The 20,087-nt window shown below is 40.3% G+C and overlaps 1 protein-coding gene across 1 annotated transcript; it reads right to left on the bottom strand.

Moving 5' to 3' along the window:
* Positions 1-1,208: 1,208 nt before the first annotated feature.
* Positions 1,209-4,262, bottom strand: LOC136480419 (CMP-sialic acid transporter 5-like). Its single transcript, XM_066477967.1, has 12 exons — positions 4,140-4,262; positions 3,581-3,637; positions 3,381-3,458; positions 3,230-3,274; positions 3,072-3,131; positions 2,617-2,733; positions 2,406-2,483; positions 2,161-2,230; positions 1,698-1,805; positions 1,489-1,622; positions 1,330-1,406; positions 1,209-1,272 (listed from the first exon to the last, which is right to left on the bottom strand). The coding sequence occupies exons 1-12, from the start codon at positions 4,260-4,262 to the stop codon at positions 1,209-1,211; spliced, it is 1,011 nt and encodes a 336-aa protein (XP_066334064.1).
* Positions 4,263-20,087: the final 15,825 nt, after the last annotated feature.

Genomic DNA, 20,087 nt, shown 5'->3' with positions numbered 1-20,087 from the left:
ATTCAGCTTACATGGATGTTCCCATTTCAACAGTATGTCCAAACAGACTTCGTGGTTACGCAAAAGTCAAACACTGAACACGGTAGTAACAATGTAGTAACAATAGTAAAACAATTAATCAATAGTATAAAGAAAAGGTTCCATACAAAAAGGTTATCACATCGACGTTGTTCATATACAGCTTCCAGGGAAATTTTCTGTTACAAGTAGCGTATCTGCAAAATCCCTATTGAATTATATGCCTATCAAAATATATGCTGCTCTGTCACTCCCACGGCCACTAATGGCCGGCCACCGGCCTCATCCCAAAAATGAAAGGAAAAAATGGAGAACATGTTGGTACTTCTTTCTTTCTTTTGGCTTTACAGTGTACAATAGTTTATTCAACTCACAATGCTACATGAAATCTGCTGCTCACACGGCAAAAAAGCTGTCTTCCTATCCTACCTGCAGAACAGAAAGAACCGGTGTTCATTTGCTTGTGAGAGAGAGAAATATTCCAGGAAAGTTGTCTCGCTTAGTACATTGCTCATAGAAATATAGAACGCATGTGGAAATCAAAATCTTATATTTTAGCCCACAGTTGCCAACCTATTTCGAGCTAATAGGTACAGCTAACCAGATTATTTTCATCTTCAAGCATATATCCAAAACAATGTGAGCCTATGGATCAGCATTTGGGGCCTCTACCATCAATTTGCAACAATCTGTTTTCTTAAATTGGTATAGAAAATGAACTGTCACAGTCAAATATCCACCAAAAAATCACGATTTAGCTTGTGTAAAATATCTATAATCATACACCTTACTGAATTGGCAAACTACGTGCATATAGCTATTTACCATGTCCAACTGTTAACTGGGCAACACAGTAGAAATATGGCTACAAGAATCTATGTATACCTCAAGAAACTAGTTCATGTAGGCAACAGCGTTTGCCTCTCATCAGTTCCAATCCGATGGCTCGCCTGAAATGAAAGCTAAATTAGATGTAGCCTCTAAAATGACACATCTATTCTAAAATGGAAACTGAGATACTCACGTCATCAGCGGCACTAGCGGTCATATTTACAAAAGAAGATTTAGATGAACTGTAAAAAATATGCACCACATGAGGCCACATGTCAAAAGAAACTTAATAAACAGCTTGCTATTTCTACAAACAACATTAACAGGCATCCCAAAGCACATGCCAAAGCTATAAAAGTCTAGATGGAGATCATGGACACAGTGCAAAACAGCACTTCTTCAAAGGGCAATGCCAAGTGAAACCTAAATTAAGTATTGGAGTAATTTGTTAATACCATTTGAAGCGAGATAAAAACTTACCGGTGATTTTGGGTATCTTCCAACTCTATTAAGTCAGCTGGTTCGTCATCTTTGACTTTAGCAAGTGGAGAAAAGAACTAAGGAGAAATGACAGAAAGATACATGAAATACAACAATGGTTGTTCAACAAAAAAAAGTAATAAAAAAAGGTCAGTTTACCTGGTGCATTGAAACAAACACCACTGATATGCCCAGGAGAAAATTAATGGTCAAGGTATGCCCCAAGAATGCAGCAGAAGCTAGGACAGTAAATATTGTGGCAACAGTTGACGAATACTTCTTTAAAATTGTGTCTGCAGTGTATTTCAGTTAGACAATAGATGTGATAACTGCAATAATAATAAAGAGCAAATGTCAAAAACCATTACCTGCATACTTAAAGAATAACGAAGATAGAATGCCTTGTGCAGCATTGTTACATATGAGAAACATTGTGGCCCTTGAATGTCCTCGAAGAATATTAAAACTTTCTGGCCCTGCAAAAAGACAGGACAATGTAATCATCATAAACATAAGGCAGACAACATACCTATCGTGTTTGCCTCAGGAAAAGGGACATTCACATCCCACCCCGGCCCCCCTACTAATCATTAGTAAATACTTTAAATTCTAATAATGTTCTACACAAAATCAGTAAGCTTTTATGAGCTATGCAGTTCGTTATGCATATCCTTTTTGTTGGTACAACTTGTTAAGACCACCATACAAAATTATTTTTCTCATTGCCATCCAGAGTGTGGATAGATAAATACAGCTAGTGGCCTAGTGCACTAGAAATGCAGCTGCCATCATCTATCAATGTAAAACTGAACTTCAAATGAAGGGGCACACCTTGGAATAAGGCAGTCCCGAGAATGCCAAGGAAGTTGAATATTGCTCCATATCCGTACAGAAACAAGTTCTACAATTAAATGGAAAAATCATTAACGGAAATAAGGGGCACTATGATAAAGCAAATAGCAAGATAAGCAAGTCAAACCCTTTCAATATGAAGATGGAAAACAGAAACAAAACTACGATGGACCATACAAGCTACTCTAGAGGAACTCAAGGCCAAAGGTAAACTAATACTTTACCTGGAGATAAATGCTAGTGTCATATTGGCTTTTCAAGGCATATTCATTGTAGACAGAAGCCAGTGAAGGAACAGTCACCTACAAGTCATAGTAGTAAATAAATATATCAGTAACTTAAGTTGCAAGTCTACTTTTTTATCGAGATAACTTATAAAAAGAAGTGTACATGAGGGAAAAGCAAATGAGAACAGATGGTCTAGCAGCAACTTACAAAAATCAATGTATAGGCAATAGCAGTGACAGGAAGACCAAATGCCGTATTGCCCGCAGGTACAGTTCGGAGTTGATTGACGCTGATTCCAATAAGCAATAGAGCAAGAGCTTCCCACTGTCAATATTTAAAAAAAAGGTGGGAAAAAGGCCAACGAAGCTTGAAGTCAACACTGTTGCACCTGACAAAAGCATTCTTAAAAAGAAGTACAAGCATTTGATAGTTCATTTTATGCTTATATATGTGGAAAAGGCCCATCAGCTCTTAAAATTCATGTTTGGCCTCATTTCTAGCCTACCCCAACTTTTTAGTCCCAACATGAGCCCCCAACAAAAGCGAAAAGAAAGTGAGAAGGAAAAGACGTAGTCTAAAAGCACAAATTATTTAGAACACAATACTCCCAATCTTTAAGATAAACATAAATTATTTCAATATAATGTCAATGTTACCCTTACCTGAATAACTGAGAATCTCCTTCTCATTATAAATTTCAGAAGAACAGCTATAACCAGTACCTAGAGACGTTTAGACCACATGTACTTTGAGATGTATGCACACAATGACACAAAGTATAGCTAAAGCAGCACAACTGAGCAGTACAAGAAAAGTGTACCTTGAGGTTACTTAGCATTTTCAGAGTCGCAGGATTGAAGTACAACTGCACAGTTGGCTCAATATGTCAGGTTGTCACAATATCACAAGGCAATATCAATATTTACCCATAAAAATTACAATACTCTGCCAGTAAACAAGGCAAACATTACCTGCATTATGAATTTTAGGCAATTGTTGATGGCATATAGAAGAGCAGGAACTGCTAGAAGTACATTATTACGGGCTGCCTACAAAACCAAATAGTGAATGATCAAATAATCAGACAATGTAACAAAAAATAAATACGGAGCAACAGTACATATCAAAGTACAATATATATTGTGGTAGATAAACCAATGAGATTGATCACCTGTATGAAGGTTGAACGTGCCAAAAGTGGCTTTTCTCCAACCTTTTGCTTTCTAGACTGTCACATTGGAACAGCACAACAAAAAGGTAAACAAATAAGAAATTATAAACATAATACTACAAACTTAAGAGAAAACAATGCAGAGTAACTGTGATCCGGTATAGCCAGCAGGCACCATGAAATTCCAAAGTGAGGAATACTAACAAAATCCTAAGGTAATCTGAGCACACGGAAAACAGCTTATTTGGACTGACTAAGCAAGAGTGCCACTCCACATTTTAGAAGGCATTAACTACTAGGAAAGATGGCTTGATGTTTTGTTGGACAAACCCTTTTTCCCATTTCCTTTTGCATGTAAACACTTAGATCCATACTCCAGAACCACAGATCATAAGAGTGCTAAGTGGGCTGCTTATTAGGAGACCATAGATGTTATCAGACTCTATCATGTGAAAATAGTTCATGCAAAATGGATCACTCTTCATTTCTAAAGTCACTTAGAGTCAGAATGCTTGCAAAAAAAAAGGAAAACATCAGCAAGAAAATAACAAGAACAAACCTGAATTATGAGCATCACGATAGCAAAGATGACTTTCATAACTTCTGGCAGAAAGTTAACACTGATGGGACTGAACTGAAACTTCCCATCAACCTTTGACATGAACACTAGGATGGGCTGCATAAACAAAGGCAAACATTAGCATAACGCCCCAAGGCCAATTATTTGCTATTCAGATGAAAGCAACAGAACCTACCGATCAAGAGAACAAAAAAGGGCAAGAAGCATACAAGAATGATAGGAGCCCAAAGCGCAACGACAACACCAATGTTGTTATTTGCTGCAGATTAAAAAAACCAAGTAAGCAAATATCAAAATATCTAATAGAAGATCATCATTTCGAGGCATACCATGGGGGGAAAACTCGTGCCACTTAAATGTTCGTATTGGCTCCTTCATTATATCTTTTGTTGGCTGCACAAGTGGTTTGATCTGCACAATATGTACACATGAGAGGATGAGTAACCAAAGGTTGACTTATCAACAAAAGGAGGAAATGCCAACTAATCTACAGCTCTCCATCCTAAGTCTCACAGATTTTGATGAGACAAAACTCACATAGAGAATAGAGGAGCATATACAGTTTATTCGCTTATGGGAAACATAAATGTTAATCACTTTTAAGTCCATTGTGCATAAGGTCCGTTAGCATACACAATTTTGGACCCGCTACTACACAACTTACACTTCTGATCATACTTATGTTGCATGTGGATCTTAATATCTTATCTTAGTATCATATAATTCTCTTTAATTGACACCTCTATAGATCCCAACCTGCATCTAAAGAATTGTCGAACTGCCTCACTCTTGTACATTCTATCCTCCTGTAGGAGCAAGGAATTGATATAGAATTTGAACTAAATGCTAGGGATTTGAATACACATCCCCCCTGCCATGCATGAATATACTCATGCACATGTATAATAGAAAAACGAACACATTGATTCCAAATAATACCTCCACATAGAAGCTCACAACCAATTTAGTGGCCAAAAGCAAGACCAGAACACCGTGTACCTACAAGGGCAACAACACTCATTAAAGGCATTTAATGGTAAACTAAAAGAAACAAAAAACTGAGATAGGCCAGCATACTTGAAAAGGGAGAATGCGCCCTCATGCATTCCTCTCCCAACAAATAAGCGAGGCTGTATAAGTTTTAGATTAATCATTACTATCTAAAGGGTAATAAGAACTAAATCACTATAAAATATAAAACAAGAAATACCTGCGACCACCACATTATGAATGTTACGACTTTAAGATTTGATCTCTCAAGAGGTCTCCTAATTACAGGGAAAAGAAATAGCGTAGCGGACAGCAAGTTTGGTGCCAAATAAATCACAACTGCCAAAACGTATAATGATGACTGATTCTGACCATCACCAAGCCAACTTTTAATTGTTCTTGCAAGGCCAGTTGGATTCTCCCAAGTGTATGCATAAGTTACAGGCAAAACCACAACCCAAGCAGCAGCTGATAGTAACTTCAAGATGTATCGTAGCTTAATAACAAGAGACATGTTTCTTCTTGCTTTCCAACTCAAGATAATATCCAAGATTGCTGCAGTAGAAAATACCCCATTAAATCATAAAATAAACTTCTGTAACCTAAATAAACATAATGCTCCTCCAGTTTTGTGCGAAGATAAATTATTTTGAATCCTTTTGTCCGGCTATTTTGAGATAAATGTGCTCATAAATCTTCTCATCGTTCTTTCAACCTTTTAAATATATTGTTACAGCAGCAGAAGCTCTAGCTGTTCTCATTGTTACCAAAAAAAACTCAGAGGTAAAGTCAATAGATGTTTAGATATCATGATCAATTGCAAAGTCGTGTGTACTCATTTGTCCTATTGCACAACAGAGTCTTGTTTTGTGTTCAAAATTGATGAGAATGAGAACTACGTGACACCTTGATAATTCAACAATCCCAACCATTTTCTACAAAGTACCAAGTTGCAAAAAATAATTTGGTAATAGTGAGTTCCAAGACTTAATTGACCTAAACAGAACAACCATTGCAATCTTTTTTCCTTTTCTTTGATGAAGATTGGAACTGAGATGCAAAGCTCTGCCTATTCCACACCAAAAGAAATTGCTAGTAACATCCTCATAGTGCCTGGAGAAGTTCACAAGGGGGCATCAACAAGAAAGCAAAGAAACACTGGCAAAAAAAAAAGAAATTGAAAGCCCAAGCATGCTGCACGCCAGTGCTGTCCCTGCGTCTGTGCTGCACATTCGGTACAGCTGGGCCAAAAGAAGGAAGGCAATATAAGCAAATCGGTCCATCCAACAATAGCAGGGCATATCATCGAGCACCTAAAAAGCAGCAGCTACTCACCAAATCGTAAATGCAGCTACTAGATCGAAGAGCCACCAGATCAGGGGCAGGTCGTCGCGGCCCTTAGAGTGGTCCCTGGAGTAGGATGAGGAGCCATCGTCGGGGCCGGTGAGGTGGGGCCAGTCCCAGTCGCAAGCCGAGAAGAGCCTGACGAGTGGCCCCAGCGCAGGTTGATGACGTAGTTGAAATCGCCGGAGATGATGCTGTCGGCGAGGTGATGAACGCAGTAGCTGGCGAGGCCCGGTCGGGAGATCGGCGGCGCGAGGAGGAAGAGCGGACGCGGACGGCGGCTGCTCCCAGCCGAGAACGACCTTCGGCTCCACAGCGTCGGGCAAGCTGTGGTGCTCCCGACCGCCGCCGGCAGTGCTAGGCCGCCGCGCTCCCTACCGGCTTGACCGTGGCCAGGGCGCCGCGCTCCCTACCAGGCCAACCACGGAGGCGCGGACAGAGGTACCTTCTCGAGATCGATATGGATTCCGCGATCTGCGTTGAGTGGTGCCTGGATCCACTGAAAGAGGATACTGGGGGAGCTAGAAGATGGAATCGAACCTGAGGAACACCCGATCGACTCCATGGCCGGGCTGCTGTCGTCTACCGCTTCCCATCACCGTACACCGGCATCTCCATCCCGTTGTTCGCTGTAGCCCGCTAGTCACTCGACGGGAGCAGGGACGCCGCGGGTCGGAGGAGCGGGTCCACGCCGCTGCAAGGGCCCGCTGTGGCTGCGGGTCGGGCCGCACCGCAGCCAGGGCCCGCCTCTGCTGGGGAGCCGAGCGCGCGTCGGGGAAGGGGCCGACGCCACCGGTCGGGGAAAGGGTGGATTAGCGCCGCCGCGGATCGGGGAAGGAGCGGGGCCGCGCCACCGCGGGTCGGGGAAGGGGCGAGGCCGCGCGCCGCCGGTCGGGGAGGAGCAGGGCTGCGCCGCCGTGGGTCGGGGAAGGGTCGGGGACGGGCCGCGCGCTGCCAGGGCAGTCGGTGATGGTGGTGGGAGCCCGCCGCAGCAGCCATCGGAGGGGGAGGGACACGGACGCGAGAAGAGCCGGCACCGACGTCGAAGCTGCTGTCCCATGACGCCTCCTCGCCGGTGGGGGAGCGGTGTAGGCAGCACCGTAGCAGGCCGCCACCGGTGCCTCCTCGCCGGATGCATCTGAGACTGAAAAAGGAGAGAGAAACGTGAGCACTCAAATGAACTGGAGAGAGATGGGAAGGGCAGGACTTTCGTTATATTTTTTTCGGGTAACCAGCTATCCTGTCAAGCGAGCCAGCAGCTTTTGCATGCATGCAAGGAAGACCCCAGCGGCATGCGAGGATGTGTGCCGACCACCATGCACCGACCATGCAAGTCATGCATGTCGAATCCACCGCCCTCTGCTACGCGTCACCGTCGATTTGCGTGTCGCGTACAATCAGCAGACAGTCGTACTTCATTTAATGGGCGCAGTTGCTTCATCTATTTCATCTGAGCCGTGCAATTTCTATTTAACGCACCAAATAAAAAGAACGTACGTGGACACCCTGAGAGGCCGCTTTATCTGAGCCGTGGAATTTCGATCTAACACACCAAATAAAAAGAGCTTACGTGGACATCCTAGAAGGCCGCCGATTCGGCGTGCCTTCATATCTTTAATTTAACCCATATATAACTTTGACGTTGAGGATCAAGGTGCATGCGGATGTACACAAGTCGACTTGTCCGTGTTGTCTAGGACAACCAGATCGACAAACTCGCGTCGGTTGTAAGATTAGAGTGAAATCGAGTAGTTTTCATGTGCATGTTTTTTTTTTCCGAAAGCAAATAAACTGGGTGAAACGGATGTGAAAAGGGTCGCTAATTAATAAATTATAAACTGGTTTTACATAAAAAAAAAACTGGTTGAAACGGACGTGGAACATGAAAATGGGCCTCTGACAGTACTTAAGATATAAAATCTGCACTATCCAATATGACACGAACATTCTTTTAGCTCAGTGGTGAAGCTGTGTGTTCCAACCCATGTGGTCGCACGTTTAAACCGCCAATGCCACACTTGTTTTGATAATTTTTTGTCTTCTGAACGGGCCTGAGGGAGGGAGTGAGGCCAACCGGGAGGCTAGCTGGGCCGCTTTGGCGAGAAGAGCCAGGAGGGGAATGAGCTGGGCTTGTGGAGTTGCTAAAAAAAAGTTTGGCTGGAGGAAGGGACGAGCCTGGGCCAGAGGTGGTCGACAGGCCGGAAGGGAAGGGCGTTGTGCTGGCCACTCAGGGGCCGAGCTGGGCTTGCAAAAAGAAGAGAGGAGGGTGGTTTAGGCCCAAGAGAAAGATAGGAGGTCTTCTAATTTCTGCACAAGAGAAAAATTGGGCTCAGGAGAGGCATTTTTTAATTCCATTTTGGCTTAATTTTCTTCTTCTTTTTTTATATAAAAACAAAACCACATGTTTCAGTTTTATTCGTATGTGTGTATGGCCGCAGTCAGTTTTCGGCACCTGTGCTCCAGAGCCTAAGTCAATTCGCTTCTATACAAACTATAATATAGAATGAGCTGCAAAAGATAATTGAAACTTCTTTGTAGCCCAAAGGTAAGACTCTTGCTTTTATTTTGTCTGATCCTAGGTGTGAGCACCCTTGCTCATAAAATTTTGAAATGTATTTTATTTTTTCTCCAAGATAATATGTGTCATTTTGCTTATTTTTTCTATTGTAGTGATTTGGCATATATAAAATAAAGCGCCACATTTAATTACGCCAGCCGTGAAATATAGACAACAGTGGGCTAAAATATGTTGAAAAAACAATTAAAAATAAAAAAAGAATATGTACCTACCTAATCACATGGCTGTGAAACATGCCAACATGGACAACAATGTTTAAAAAAATTAACAAATTAGTTTTTGACACACAAACTTTGTCATAGGTTGATGCCATTTATAAATTACACTTTGTGACATAGAAAATGCCTCTATGACGTAGCAAATATTGTCACTGGATGGGATTGGACTAGCTATATGATGTTTTTTTTGTGACACGGTGGATGGAGAGCAAATTGCTGGCCTTGGATTTGGAAATTTGTAGATTAGAACTGTTATAGTTTAGAACTGTTTAACAAAGTATGAAGTTTATGCACAACGTCTATATTAAATCAAATTTACTAGAAGCTCCACATGTATTTTGGTAGTTCCCTTAATTTGTACACCAACTACAGCAGGAGAAAAGAGAAACAATTACTTTGTAAAGACTCTCGACAGAAGTTGCAAATGAGAATGTGTAGTTAGAGAAGGACTGAGGCCATTGTTGTGGCCCAAGTACACAATGTGAACCTGTGGGGGCATGTGTTCTTGCCGTGCTGTAGGGTGCTTGCAAGACAAGCTTTGTAAAGCTACAATTGGCTCTGACAGCCCTCCATGGCTCCATCATGCCCACTGCCTTATTCATCTAGTGATCTAGTCCATAGATCACTGATGCGACCTAACCTTCTCACTGTCGTGTTTTAATCATCTGATCTAATGTTTTTGTTTACTTCCTACACAAAAGAGGCAAGATCCAGCTAGAGTCTATAGTCAAGTTTGAATGTTGTAGCTTTTGAAATTCTCTAAAGGCTAACCTAAGCTTTTAGTTTAACTAACTAAAAGGCTAAGCTCCAAGGCTAAAGGTCCAGACGGATGCCGGACCCTGAGCATTACTGGTTTTTGAATGATCTTTTGTATCGACGGAAACTAGTCGCAACTTTCCTTCCACTTATTATCTCCAAAATCAAGACTCCAAAGCTAAAAACATCAGACTTCACTGAGATGCTACTCCCATGGAAGCACTCAGGCGCCATGTAACCACTGGGAAAGAAAAATAAATCAGCAATTTATTCATATAGTCATACAAAAGTAAATGGCAAATTTAGTCAACTCAGCTTCCAACACATCTCGAGCTCCTGTTACTGGTTGCCGGGGAGGCTACTTGTCACCTCCCGGCAGGCCACCTTTTTCTTTCCCGTTTGTCCAAAAAAAAAACACAAGTTGATCATTTATCTTTTGTGCACTATATTCCCTTTCCCTTTTTTCATACAAAAATGTTCTCTCCTGCTAAGACAGATAACCTAGGCAATAAAATGCATACTGAAATGTATACTACATATATCCATTCCTGAAACAGTAAAAATTGTCGCTTGTTTACGTTCCCTTGTATGTGATGCATCTCCATATCCCATTTTTATGCCATGGTAGTTCAAACCTACATATATATGTCCTGCTGCAATTGAGTTAAACTTTGCTATTTGTACTGTATCATTATATAGTAAGCTAAACGTCACTATTGTTAGATTTTTTTTTCTGCATACAGCACTGATAATGGTCTCTCTTGATAATACAGATAACCTAGGCAAGATAAAATGCATATTGAAATGTACACTACATATATCAATTAGATGTATTATGTGTCACTACTAGAGAACAGACTTAACGATGTCTCAATTTGGCATTAGCCTCAGCATTTTTTGCCCCCGGGACTAAAGGATCCTTTAGTCTCGGTTGATAATACCAACCGAGACTAAAGGTTCCTGCCCAACGGTCGTCCACGGGGCAGGGATCTTTAGTCCCGGCTGGTATTACCAACCGGGACTAAAGGTACCTTTAGTCCCGATTTGGGTGATGCCCCGGGAATAAAGATTAATCTTTAGTCCCGGTTTGACCCCCTAACCAGGACTAATTATCCCGGCCTATAGACCAGCTCATTTCTTCCTCCCCGAGCCCGAGCCATTCCATTTAAACTCACTGCCTCTGTTCTTCAGCTTGCTGTTGTTCTTGCTCTCTCCCCCTCCATTGGTGTTGCTCTTCGATTTTGGAGGTAACAAACTTAATCCTCTTATGTTTTATCAGTAGCTTATCTCATTTTGTGATGTAGATGCTTGTGTAACTTTATATGTTGGACTTTATTATGATTTTATATGTCATTTTTAGCTCAAAATCACATGATGATTTGCATATATGTTTGGATAAACAAAAGTTAAATTAGTTCATCAAAATCACGCCTCGCTCGTCCTCGCTGGAGCACGCGCCATCCTCGTCCCCGACGGCTTACGTGATCTTAGAATTAATTTTTCCATGAAATGAAAAACTTAGAAAATAGTTAGAAAATTGTAGAAAATCCGTACTAGTTGAACTTGCGGACCGTGTTCAGCTCGGCGAGCATGTTCTCTGCCGAGCGGTAACGGACGTCAAGGAGGAGCTTTGATTTTACGAGGGAGAGCGGCAACGGTCGTGGAAGACCGTGTTCCCTTCCTCGTAGAATTGGAGCTCTTCCTTGGCCAAGTACGGTGCCGTCCGGTGGAGAAATGCTCGCCGAGATGATCACGTAAGCAAGGTCAACTAGTACGGATGATTATTTATTGAAATATGTTTTTGAGCTATAATTTGATGGATATTTGATAACTTCAGACCTACAAATGTCATCTACAAATGTTACTATCCTCGGCAACCTAAACGCCCGCGAGCTCTCCGATATCGAGCAGGTCACTTAGAATTATTTTTTCCATGAAATGAAATACTTAGAAATCATGCCTTTTATTTTTTAGAATTAAATTTTCCATGAAATGAAAAACTTAGAAAATAGTTAGAAAATTATAGAAAATCCGTACTAGTTGAACTTGCGGACCGTGTTCATCTCGGCGAGTATGTTCTCTGCCGAGCGGTAACGGACGTCAAGGAGGAGCTTTGATTCTACGAGGGAGAGCGGCAATGGTCGTGGAAGACCGTGTTCCCTTCCTTGTAGAATCAGAGTTCTTCTTTGGCCAAGTACGGTGCCGTCCGGTGGAGAAATGCTCGCCGAGATGATCATGTAAGCAAGGTCAACTAGTACGGATGGTTATTTATTGAAACATGTTTTTGAGCTATGTGATTTCTATGTCATTTTTAGCTCAAAATCACATGATGATTTACAATAGTAGAATCACTTGATAGTTTGGTATTTTACTATTATACATAGTACATATTTCATGGTTTAGTTAGATAAATAAATAATTTTAGTTTTATTTAAATATATTATTTTAGAAAATGTGAAATTTACACTAGTTTGCAAAAATAAGTATAGAAAGCAGATGACAACTGGTACTGGATCCTCGGCCTCTCGTTCGGTTGCGAAACGACTGAGGCCAGAACTCCCTCTCATTATCTGCGGCAAGTGTAAGTAGAAGATTATGATGGAGTACCGAGTCAAGAGACAGGGACCCAACAAGGGTCATGTTTTCTACAAGTGCCCGGATCGCGATGTGAGTTTCTTACGCATTTGATTATTATGACTAATTGACCTGCTTTTCTTGAATATTTTTGACTAAATATTTTTTGGCTTTAATTTCAGTGGGAGTCAGATGTTCTATGTGAAAGACATGTCTACAAAATCAAAGAGAGGAAAAAACGAAGACATCAACTCAATGATCAATGAGCCAAAGCGCCACATAGTTCTTTCTGGGAAAATAAATATAGTGGGAATTGAAGACAAGTCAGACATGTCAGAAGATTATGAAAGAAATGTCCGAATTCCACCCTTCATAGTGAAGAAAGATCCAAGCATCATGTTAAATGATGAAGACACTCCATGGTTACGACAAGATCATAACCAAGGGTCATACGTCAAGAAGAAATTCACTGTTGTGCCCGCATGATATAACGATGCATTGTTGTGACATAGTTTTAGAAAGACTATATGAGATTCAAGAATTTATGACTAGTGTTTGATAAAACTTTCTGAAATGGGAAAATGAGCTATGTAACAATTGTAGATCTTGCTGAGATGATCAAACTTGGTATTCAGAGTTTTTTCATCTGAGGTCATTTAGTGTCTCATTTGAGCAAGTTTGACCAAGTCAAATTTGGTCAAATGAAAATACAACACTTTGACTCTAGTATTATGTACTCTAAATGACTTCAAATTGAAAAGTTTTGAATACCAAGTTTGTTAAACTCATCAAGATCTACAATTGTTGTTTTGGTCAACTTTCCATTTGAGATAGCTTGGACGGTTTAAATTTGTGATTTTTAAATTTCTACGCCTATAAACTAGTTTTTAGAGCCCTAGATTGTCTCAAATTGAAAAATTTTGAATACCAAGTTTGTTCAGCTCATCAAGATTTACAATCCTTATATAGGCCATTTTTTATTTGAGAAAGTTTGAACAAAATATAGTTCAAATTTAACAAGTGTGTGATATAGTTTTAGAAAGTCTATGAGATTCAAGAATTTGTGACTAGTGTTTGATAAAACTTTCTCAAATGGGAAAATGAGCTATGTAACAATTGTAGATCTTGCTAAGATGATCAAACTTGGTATTCAGAGATTTTTCATCTGAGATCATTTAGTGTCTCATTTGAGCAAGTTTGACCAAGTCAAATTTGGTCAAATGAAAATATAATACTTTGACTCTAGTATTATGGACTCTAAATGACTTCAAATTGAAAAGTTTTGAATACCAAGTTTTTTAAACTCATCAAGATCTACAATTGTTGTTTTCGTCAACTTTCCATTTGAGATAGCTTGGATGGTTTAAATTTGTGATTTTTAAATTTCTACGCCTACAAACTATTTTTCGGAACCCTAGATTGTCTCAAATTGAAAAGTTTTGAATACCAAGTTTGTTCAGCTCATCAAGATATACAATTGTTGTTTTGGTCAACTTTCCATTTGAGAAAGTTTAGATGGTTTAAATTTGTGATTTTTAAATTTCGACGCCTACAGACTAGTTTTCGGAACCCTAGATTATCTCAAATTGAAAAGTTTTGAATATTAAGTTTGTTCAACTCATCAAGATCTACAATCCTTATATAGGCCATTTTTTCATTTGAAAAAGTTGTAGAACAAAAATACTACATTTTCTTTATTTTTATAGGTTCAACAAAAATTTCCTGTCATTTTGGTCAAAAAAACCTAGAAAAAATTGAAACATTGACGTTACAATAATGTGATAATAAATTTTCTACCGAATAATATTAGTTTTATTAATTTTAAGTTACAAATATATTTTTGCATTAACAAAATACTTAGTATTAGTAACATTTATATTCTATATTCATAAAAGAAATTAAAAACTTTAGGTTACAAAATTTTCCTATTTACAATAAATAATTAGTTAATCAATAGTATTTTTTAAAATAAATATTGCAAAGTATTGAAGTTGCTATAGAATTAATTAGTATTAAACAAGGAGAACAAAATCAAAATCACAGGCCTTTCCAATTACTCTGGCGGGCTGCCAAAATTTTCAGGCCTTCAGTCTCGACCCAGACCAGGAACCGAGACTAAAGGGTGGGCGGAATTGCCCGCCCAAAAATACCTTTAGTCCCGGCTGGTAACACCAACCGAAACTAAAGATCCTTTAGTCTCGGCTGGTAAGCCGAGCCGGGACTAAAGGGTAGGACCTTTAGTCCTGGTTCGGCTTACCAGCCGGGACTAAAGGATGTTTAGTCCCGGTTGGTGTTACCAGCCGGGACTAAAGGGTCCCGGCCTATATATATCGAACGGTTCCTCTGTTCATCTTCTACTTTTCGATCTACAACGTCGATCTCGTCTCTGCCGCGCCCGACCGCGTCGAGCTCTGCCGCGCCGCCGTCGTACGACGTCTTCTCCCGCCCGGCCTCGTCGTCGAGCCCCGCCCGGTGGCCGTCGAGCTCATCTCCGTCGTACGTTGTCCTCGCGCGGCTCAGCTCGGCCCCGTGGCCGGCCAGCACGCCCGCCATCCGCCCGCCTGCTAGCTATAGCTCGACCATATTTTTTAGATAGTTTTTTAGATAGTTTTTGATATATGTTAATTAGATTTAAATGTATTAAAATTTAATTAGTACTTTATTTAGATAGTTTTTTATTATAATTTTTGATATATTTAGTAATTATTATTCTATCTCTCTATATATGTGTTAGATTTAATATTGATTTAGTAATTCTATCTATGTATATATGTTAGGTTTAATTAGATTTAGTAATTAATTCTATCTAGATATATGTGTGTTATTTTATTTAATTGGATTTAGTAATTATATTCTATCTCTCTATATATATGTTAGATTTAATTTTATTTTAGTAATTGACACATGCATATTTTATTAGTAATTCTATCTCTATATCACATGCATATTTTATTTTAGTAGTTCTATTGGATATTTTATTAGTAATTCTATCTATATTAGAGAGAGATTTTATATGTATACATATATATATGTACTTAATATATCTAGTGTATATATACATGTACTTAATTATTTCCATATGTTGAGAGAGAGCGAAAATTGTATCTAGAGAGACATTCTATGTGTTATCACATGCATATCTAGAGATATATACATATGCACTTATTCTATGTGTTGAGAGAGAGAGAAAATTGTATCATTCTATGTGTATATATACATGTACTTATTTCCATATTTTTGGATCGAAAGTGTTTTTTATTCGATTCCAAAGCCTATACCTTATTATTGTTTATCCTTATGAAATATTATGTGTTATTATATTTAATTGGATTTAGTAATTCTATATGTGTTATCACATGTACTTATGTTATGTGCCATAGTAATTCTATCTATGTGTTATCTTGAAGATACAAATGGCTGCTCCGGATGATAACTTGAATGATGATATAATGGCGGATATTATCAACGCCGGCACCAATGTGGATGTAGATGACACGAGTCGGTACTTTGCTGATTATGAGGATATCCTGAATATCCCGGTGGTTGAAGATCAACAAATTGTCGCGCAAGAAAATACTGGCGAGGTATATTCGATTATCTATCATCTCTTATAGATGCATGCGTACGTATATTTGTTGTTAATCATTGTGTTTCTACTCATGTAGCCGGTCTCTGGATCTACATCAACCACCGGCAAGAGTAGGAAAGTCCGAGGGCCAAAAAAGTCATTAGAGGGCCGTTTCATAATATCTGAATTCGACACCGACACCGGCAAACCATTGGGACCACATGCTCAGACATATGTCAATCAATGTGGGTTTATTGTAAGGGATAGGATCCTAGTTAGTGCTCATGAATGGAAGCAGAAGATATCCGCTCCTAATGTTAGTTTTGTATCTGATCATGACAAGAACCTAGCTTGGAGAGATATCACTCAGCATTTCACATTACAAGCAGATGATGCTTTGAAGGAGCTAGTGAGGGATTGGACAATGAAGAAGATGGCAACATTGTTCTAGAGTTGGAAGAAGACATTGTATAAAAAGTTTATCTTGAAGAATGAAACGCCAGATTTCAATGCTAAGGCATTTGTCAAGTTGGAGTCTCATTGGGATGACTTCGTATAATACAAGACATCTCAAGAGAGTGAGGAACATGTGATGAGGAATCAACAGAATGGTCGACAGAAGTAATACCATCATCGCATGGGATCAGGTGGTTATAGGAGTGCTATTCCCAAGTGGCAGAACCTAGAAGCAGAGATTACTGCCAAGGGAATCATACCTAAAACAATAGAGAAGAACTGGCCTCAACACGCGAAGAATTGGTTCTACGCTCATGGGGGAAGCCTAGACCCAGACACTGGCAAGCTAATTTTTGGCCAAAAAATTGAGAGAGCAACACAGAGACTAGCTCGTGCTAGGGAAGAAGCTGATAGTGGTATTTTCAAGCCCAACAGAGAAAATAATGAATTGACATATGCCCTAGAGAATCCCGAACACGGTGGTCGAACAAGAGGCTATGGGGTGGTTCCGTGGCTACAAGCATTCCCAGCAGACAAGGATACCTACAGAAGCCGCCAGAGAAAGAAGGATGAGGAGGCAGACTGAATCTGTGTATTGGAGCAATTTGTTAATGAGTCACGACAAGCATTGCTTGAATCACATGAACGAGAAAAATCTCTTGAGGCAAGAATGCAGGAGGAGATCAAGAGGCAAGTGCAGCTAGCAATGAGTCAAATGCAATCGCAATCAATGCCGGGAGTCACCATTAGCCCCGTTGGTCAGATGAAAAGCAGTTGTGCTTCCACGGAGCTGCCAGTTATTCAAGGTGATGCTGGGTTACGCTTCCCTGTTGATGACATTACCGAGCCTCTAACAACATGTGAGCTGCACATTCTAGATGGTAATAATGCATCAATCATGGTGGCTGTCGGGGTTGTATCTCCAATAGACCGAACAAAGACACCAAGAATCCATGGGTCAGTTATTCAACCTGGATATGTTAGTGTCTCGGTCGATAGAGTGCTCAAAGGTTACAACAATGTTCCTCTTGACATTGAAGGCGGTGATGGGGAGAAGACACTAGGAGAAGCAGAGAAGACATTTATTCAATGGCGTAAATGCTTCATCATCATTCCTGGGGCGCCACCGCTTCCCCTACCTCACCCTAGGTACGAATGAAAGTGAATGAAATATTATTTTCCATTAATTTTATAATGGCTTCAAAAATAATTGACCCACAACTTGTTTTTGTAGCAGGGTCTCCCCCAGCCTAGCCCAATCATTCATTCCCCATCTCATCACAGCGTCGCGGGGGGCGAGACAACTTCATCCCCACGGCGATCTCCAACTCCTACACTGGCCCCATCGCCTCCACAACGATCTCCAACTCCTACACCGGCCCCACCGCCTCCACAACGATCTCCAATGCCTCCACACCGGACTCCAACACCGGCCTCATCGCCTCCATGCCGGTCTCCAACACCGCCCCACCCCCTCCACAGCGACGCACTACAAAGACGTCTAAGGTCCCGGCGGCAAAGAAGACCCAAAAAAGAGTTATTTCTCAAGAAATACTTCCTGAAAAGACCGATGAGCAAATAACAGCTGAAGAAGACAAAAAAGTGAAAGATTTTTTTATAGATATCCAAAAGCAGAGACAAGCGAAGCTTAAGGAGAAGTCGTACTTTTACATACCACAAGATCAGCTGAGGCAGAAGGTCGAAGCTCACAAGAAAAAGATGCTTGAAGTTCGTAAGCCTCCGCCACTATCAGACTATGACCGCTCCCTCGTGAAGTCACATGATGCACATAAGAAAAGGAAAAGAGCATCAGGGAAGGATGTCCCACAGCTCGGACAACAAAAGCAACCAATGCAAAATCTTGTTGTTGCTAATGAATATGGTTCCAACATAGAAGTCTATCTACCAGACAACTCTGGAGAAGTGTCGGTTCAAGACCTTAATGCTTTTTTTGAACAAACTGGTTTAACCTTGGATCAAGTGACGGGCAAAGCTCCAATCCAGAACCTGGAAGTTGATACCTAGAAGACTTATAAATTTGGCAAAAGTCTGTACAACCCTGCGGCTTTGAATGAATTAGGTACGCAAATGTACTTGCTCAACAAGTGGTACATGCAGGCGTGTGGCAGGGGTGAGCAGTGGATCTTTGTCAGATTTAGAGACCATCATTACTTCCGTGGCGATGACATCTTACATATTAGTTTCGAAGAATTACATCAACTATACCACTTGGACGCTCTGGACAAATCAATCATTAGCTCCTTTTATTTGTAAGTGATTCTTACTTTTATTTAATAAACTCACTTCCATGCGTACGTGTATATAATTATCCTCACATGTAACTTATATTTATATACAGATTCCAGATGTCAGAGCTCCAAAGAATACAAGACACCAGTGTTGGCTTCATTGATCCTTATATCGTATTCAAAACCGATATTATTGTCAAGGAGCACTGGGTATCTGAAGCACAGACGAATATCATGAAGTTCTTCGTGAAGCAGCACGACAAGACAACAATACTTTTCCCGTACAACTTTGAGTAAGTGTTAATAATAATGTAGTCTACACATTTTATGTAATATCAATACAACTTATATGCATGTAGGTGTGTGTATAAACCAATGTAGGTTTCACTGGATACTCATTGTCATTGAGTTAAACTCAAGTCGGTTAGTAATCTTGGACTCATTGAGAAAAGAGCGAGCACTATACAAGATATATTAGTTCTATAGGTCTAAAGTATATATACTCCATCCTCACATCCAAAAACATTGAGCATCGGTGGCACAGTTCTAGAAACATTGAGTACCCGCCTGATGGGAGTGCAGTTGCAATTGCAAGCTATGAGGTGAGGCCAGCCATTGGTTTCACATATGTATCCGACCAAGCTCCAATGGTGCACAAGATTGTTTCACAGAGAAAACGTAAGTTTGTTTCACAGAGAAAATGCAAGTACTCCGAAAACAAATTACCATTAACGTTCAGAGAGCAATTTCTATCAAGAAGCTATTTTTATCCTGGTAACCAAAAATAAAATTATGCTTTTGTTCTTATCAGTATACCGATGAATAGAGCTGAGCAACGTGCTACTAAGTAACAATGTACTACTTACTAGCAATGCGTCCAGAAACACAAAGAAACAGACAGTACACACTGTGTGGCAAACCTAGGTTCTAGCATTCACAGCTGCATGATCAAACTTGTATGACAGCACACACTGCATGATCAAACTGATTCAAGTAAGTAGCTGTGGAACATTTCATCAGACACGTAGCGGGCAGTGAGCCACGCACTCACCGTGGGGGCCCATTATTCATTTTCGTTTTTTTATATTTTTAGGATTGCAACCCATACAATTTTCCGCCCACACAATTGAGCCCATATTTTTTTAGCCCAAACATTTTTTGCAGCCCACATTTTTTTAGCCCACAAATCACATG

The sequence above is a fragment of the Miscanthus floridulus genome, chromosome 9 (assembly GCF_019320115.1).
Source record: "Miscanthus floridulus cultivar M001 chromosome 9, ASM1932011v1, whole genome shotgun sequence".
NCBI classification, from domain to species: domain Eukaryota; kingdom Viridiplantae; phylum Streptophyta; class Magnoliopsida; order Poales; family Poaceae; genus Miscanthus; species Miscanthus floridulus.
This window is presented reverse-complemented; position numbering and strand designations above follow the sequence as displayed.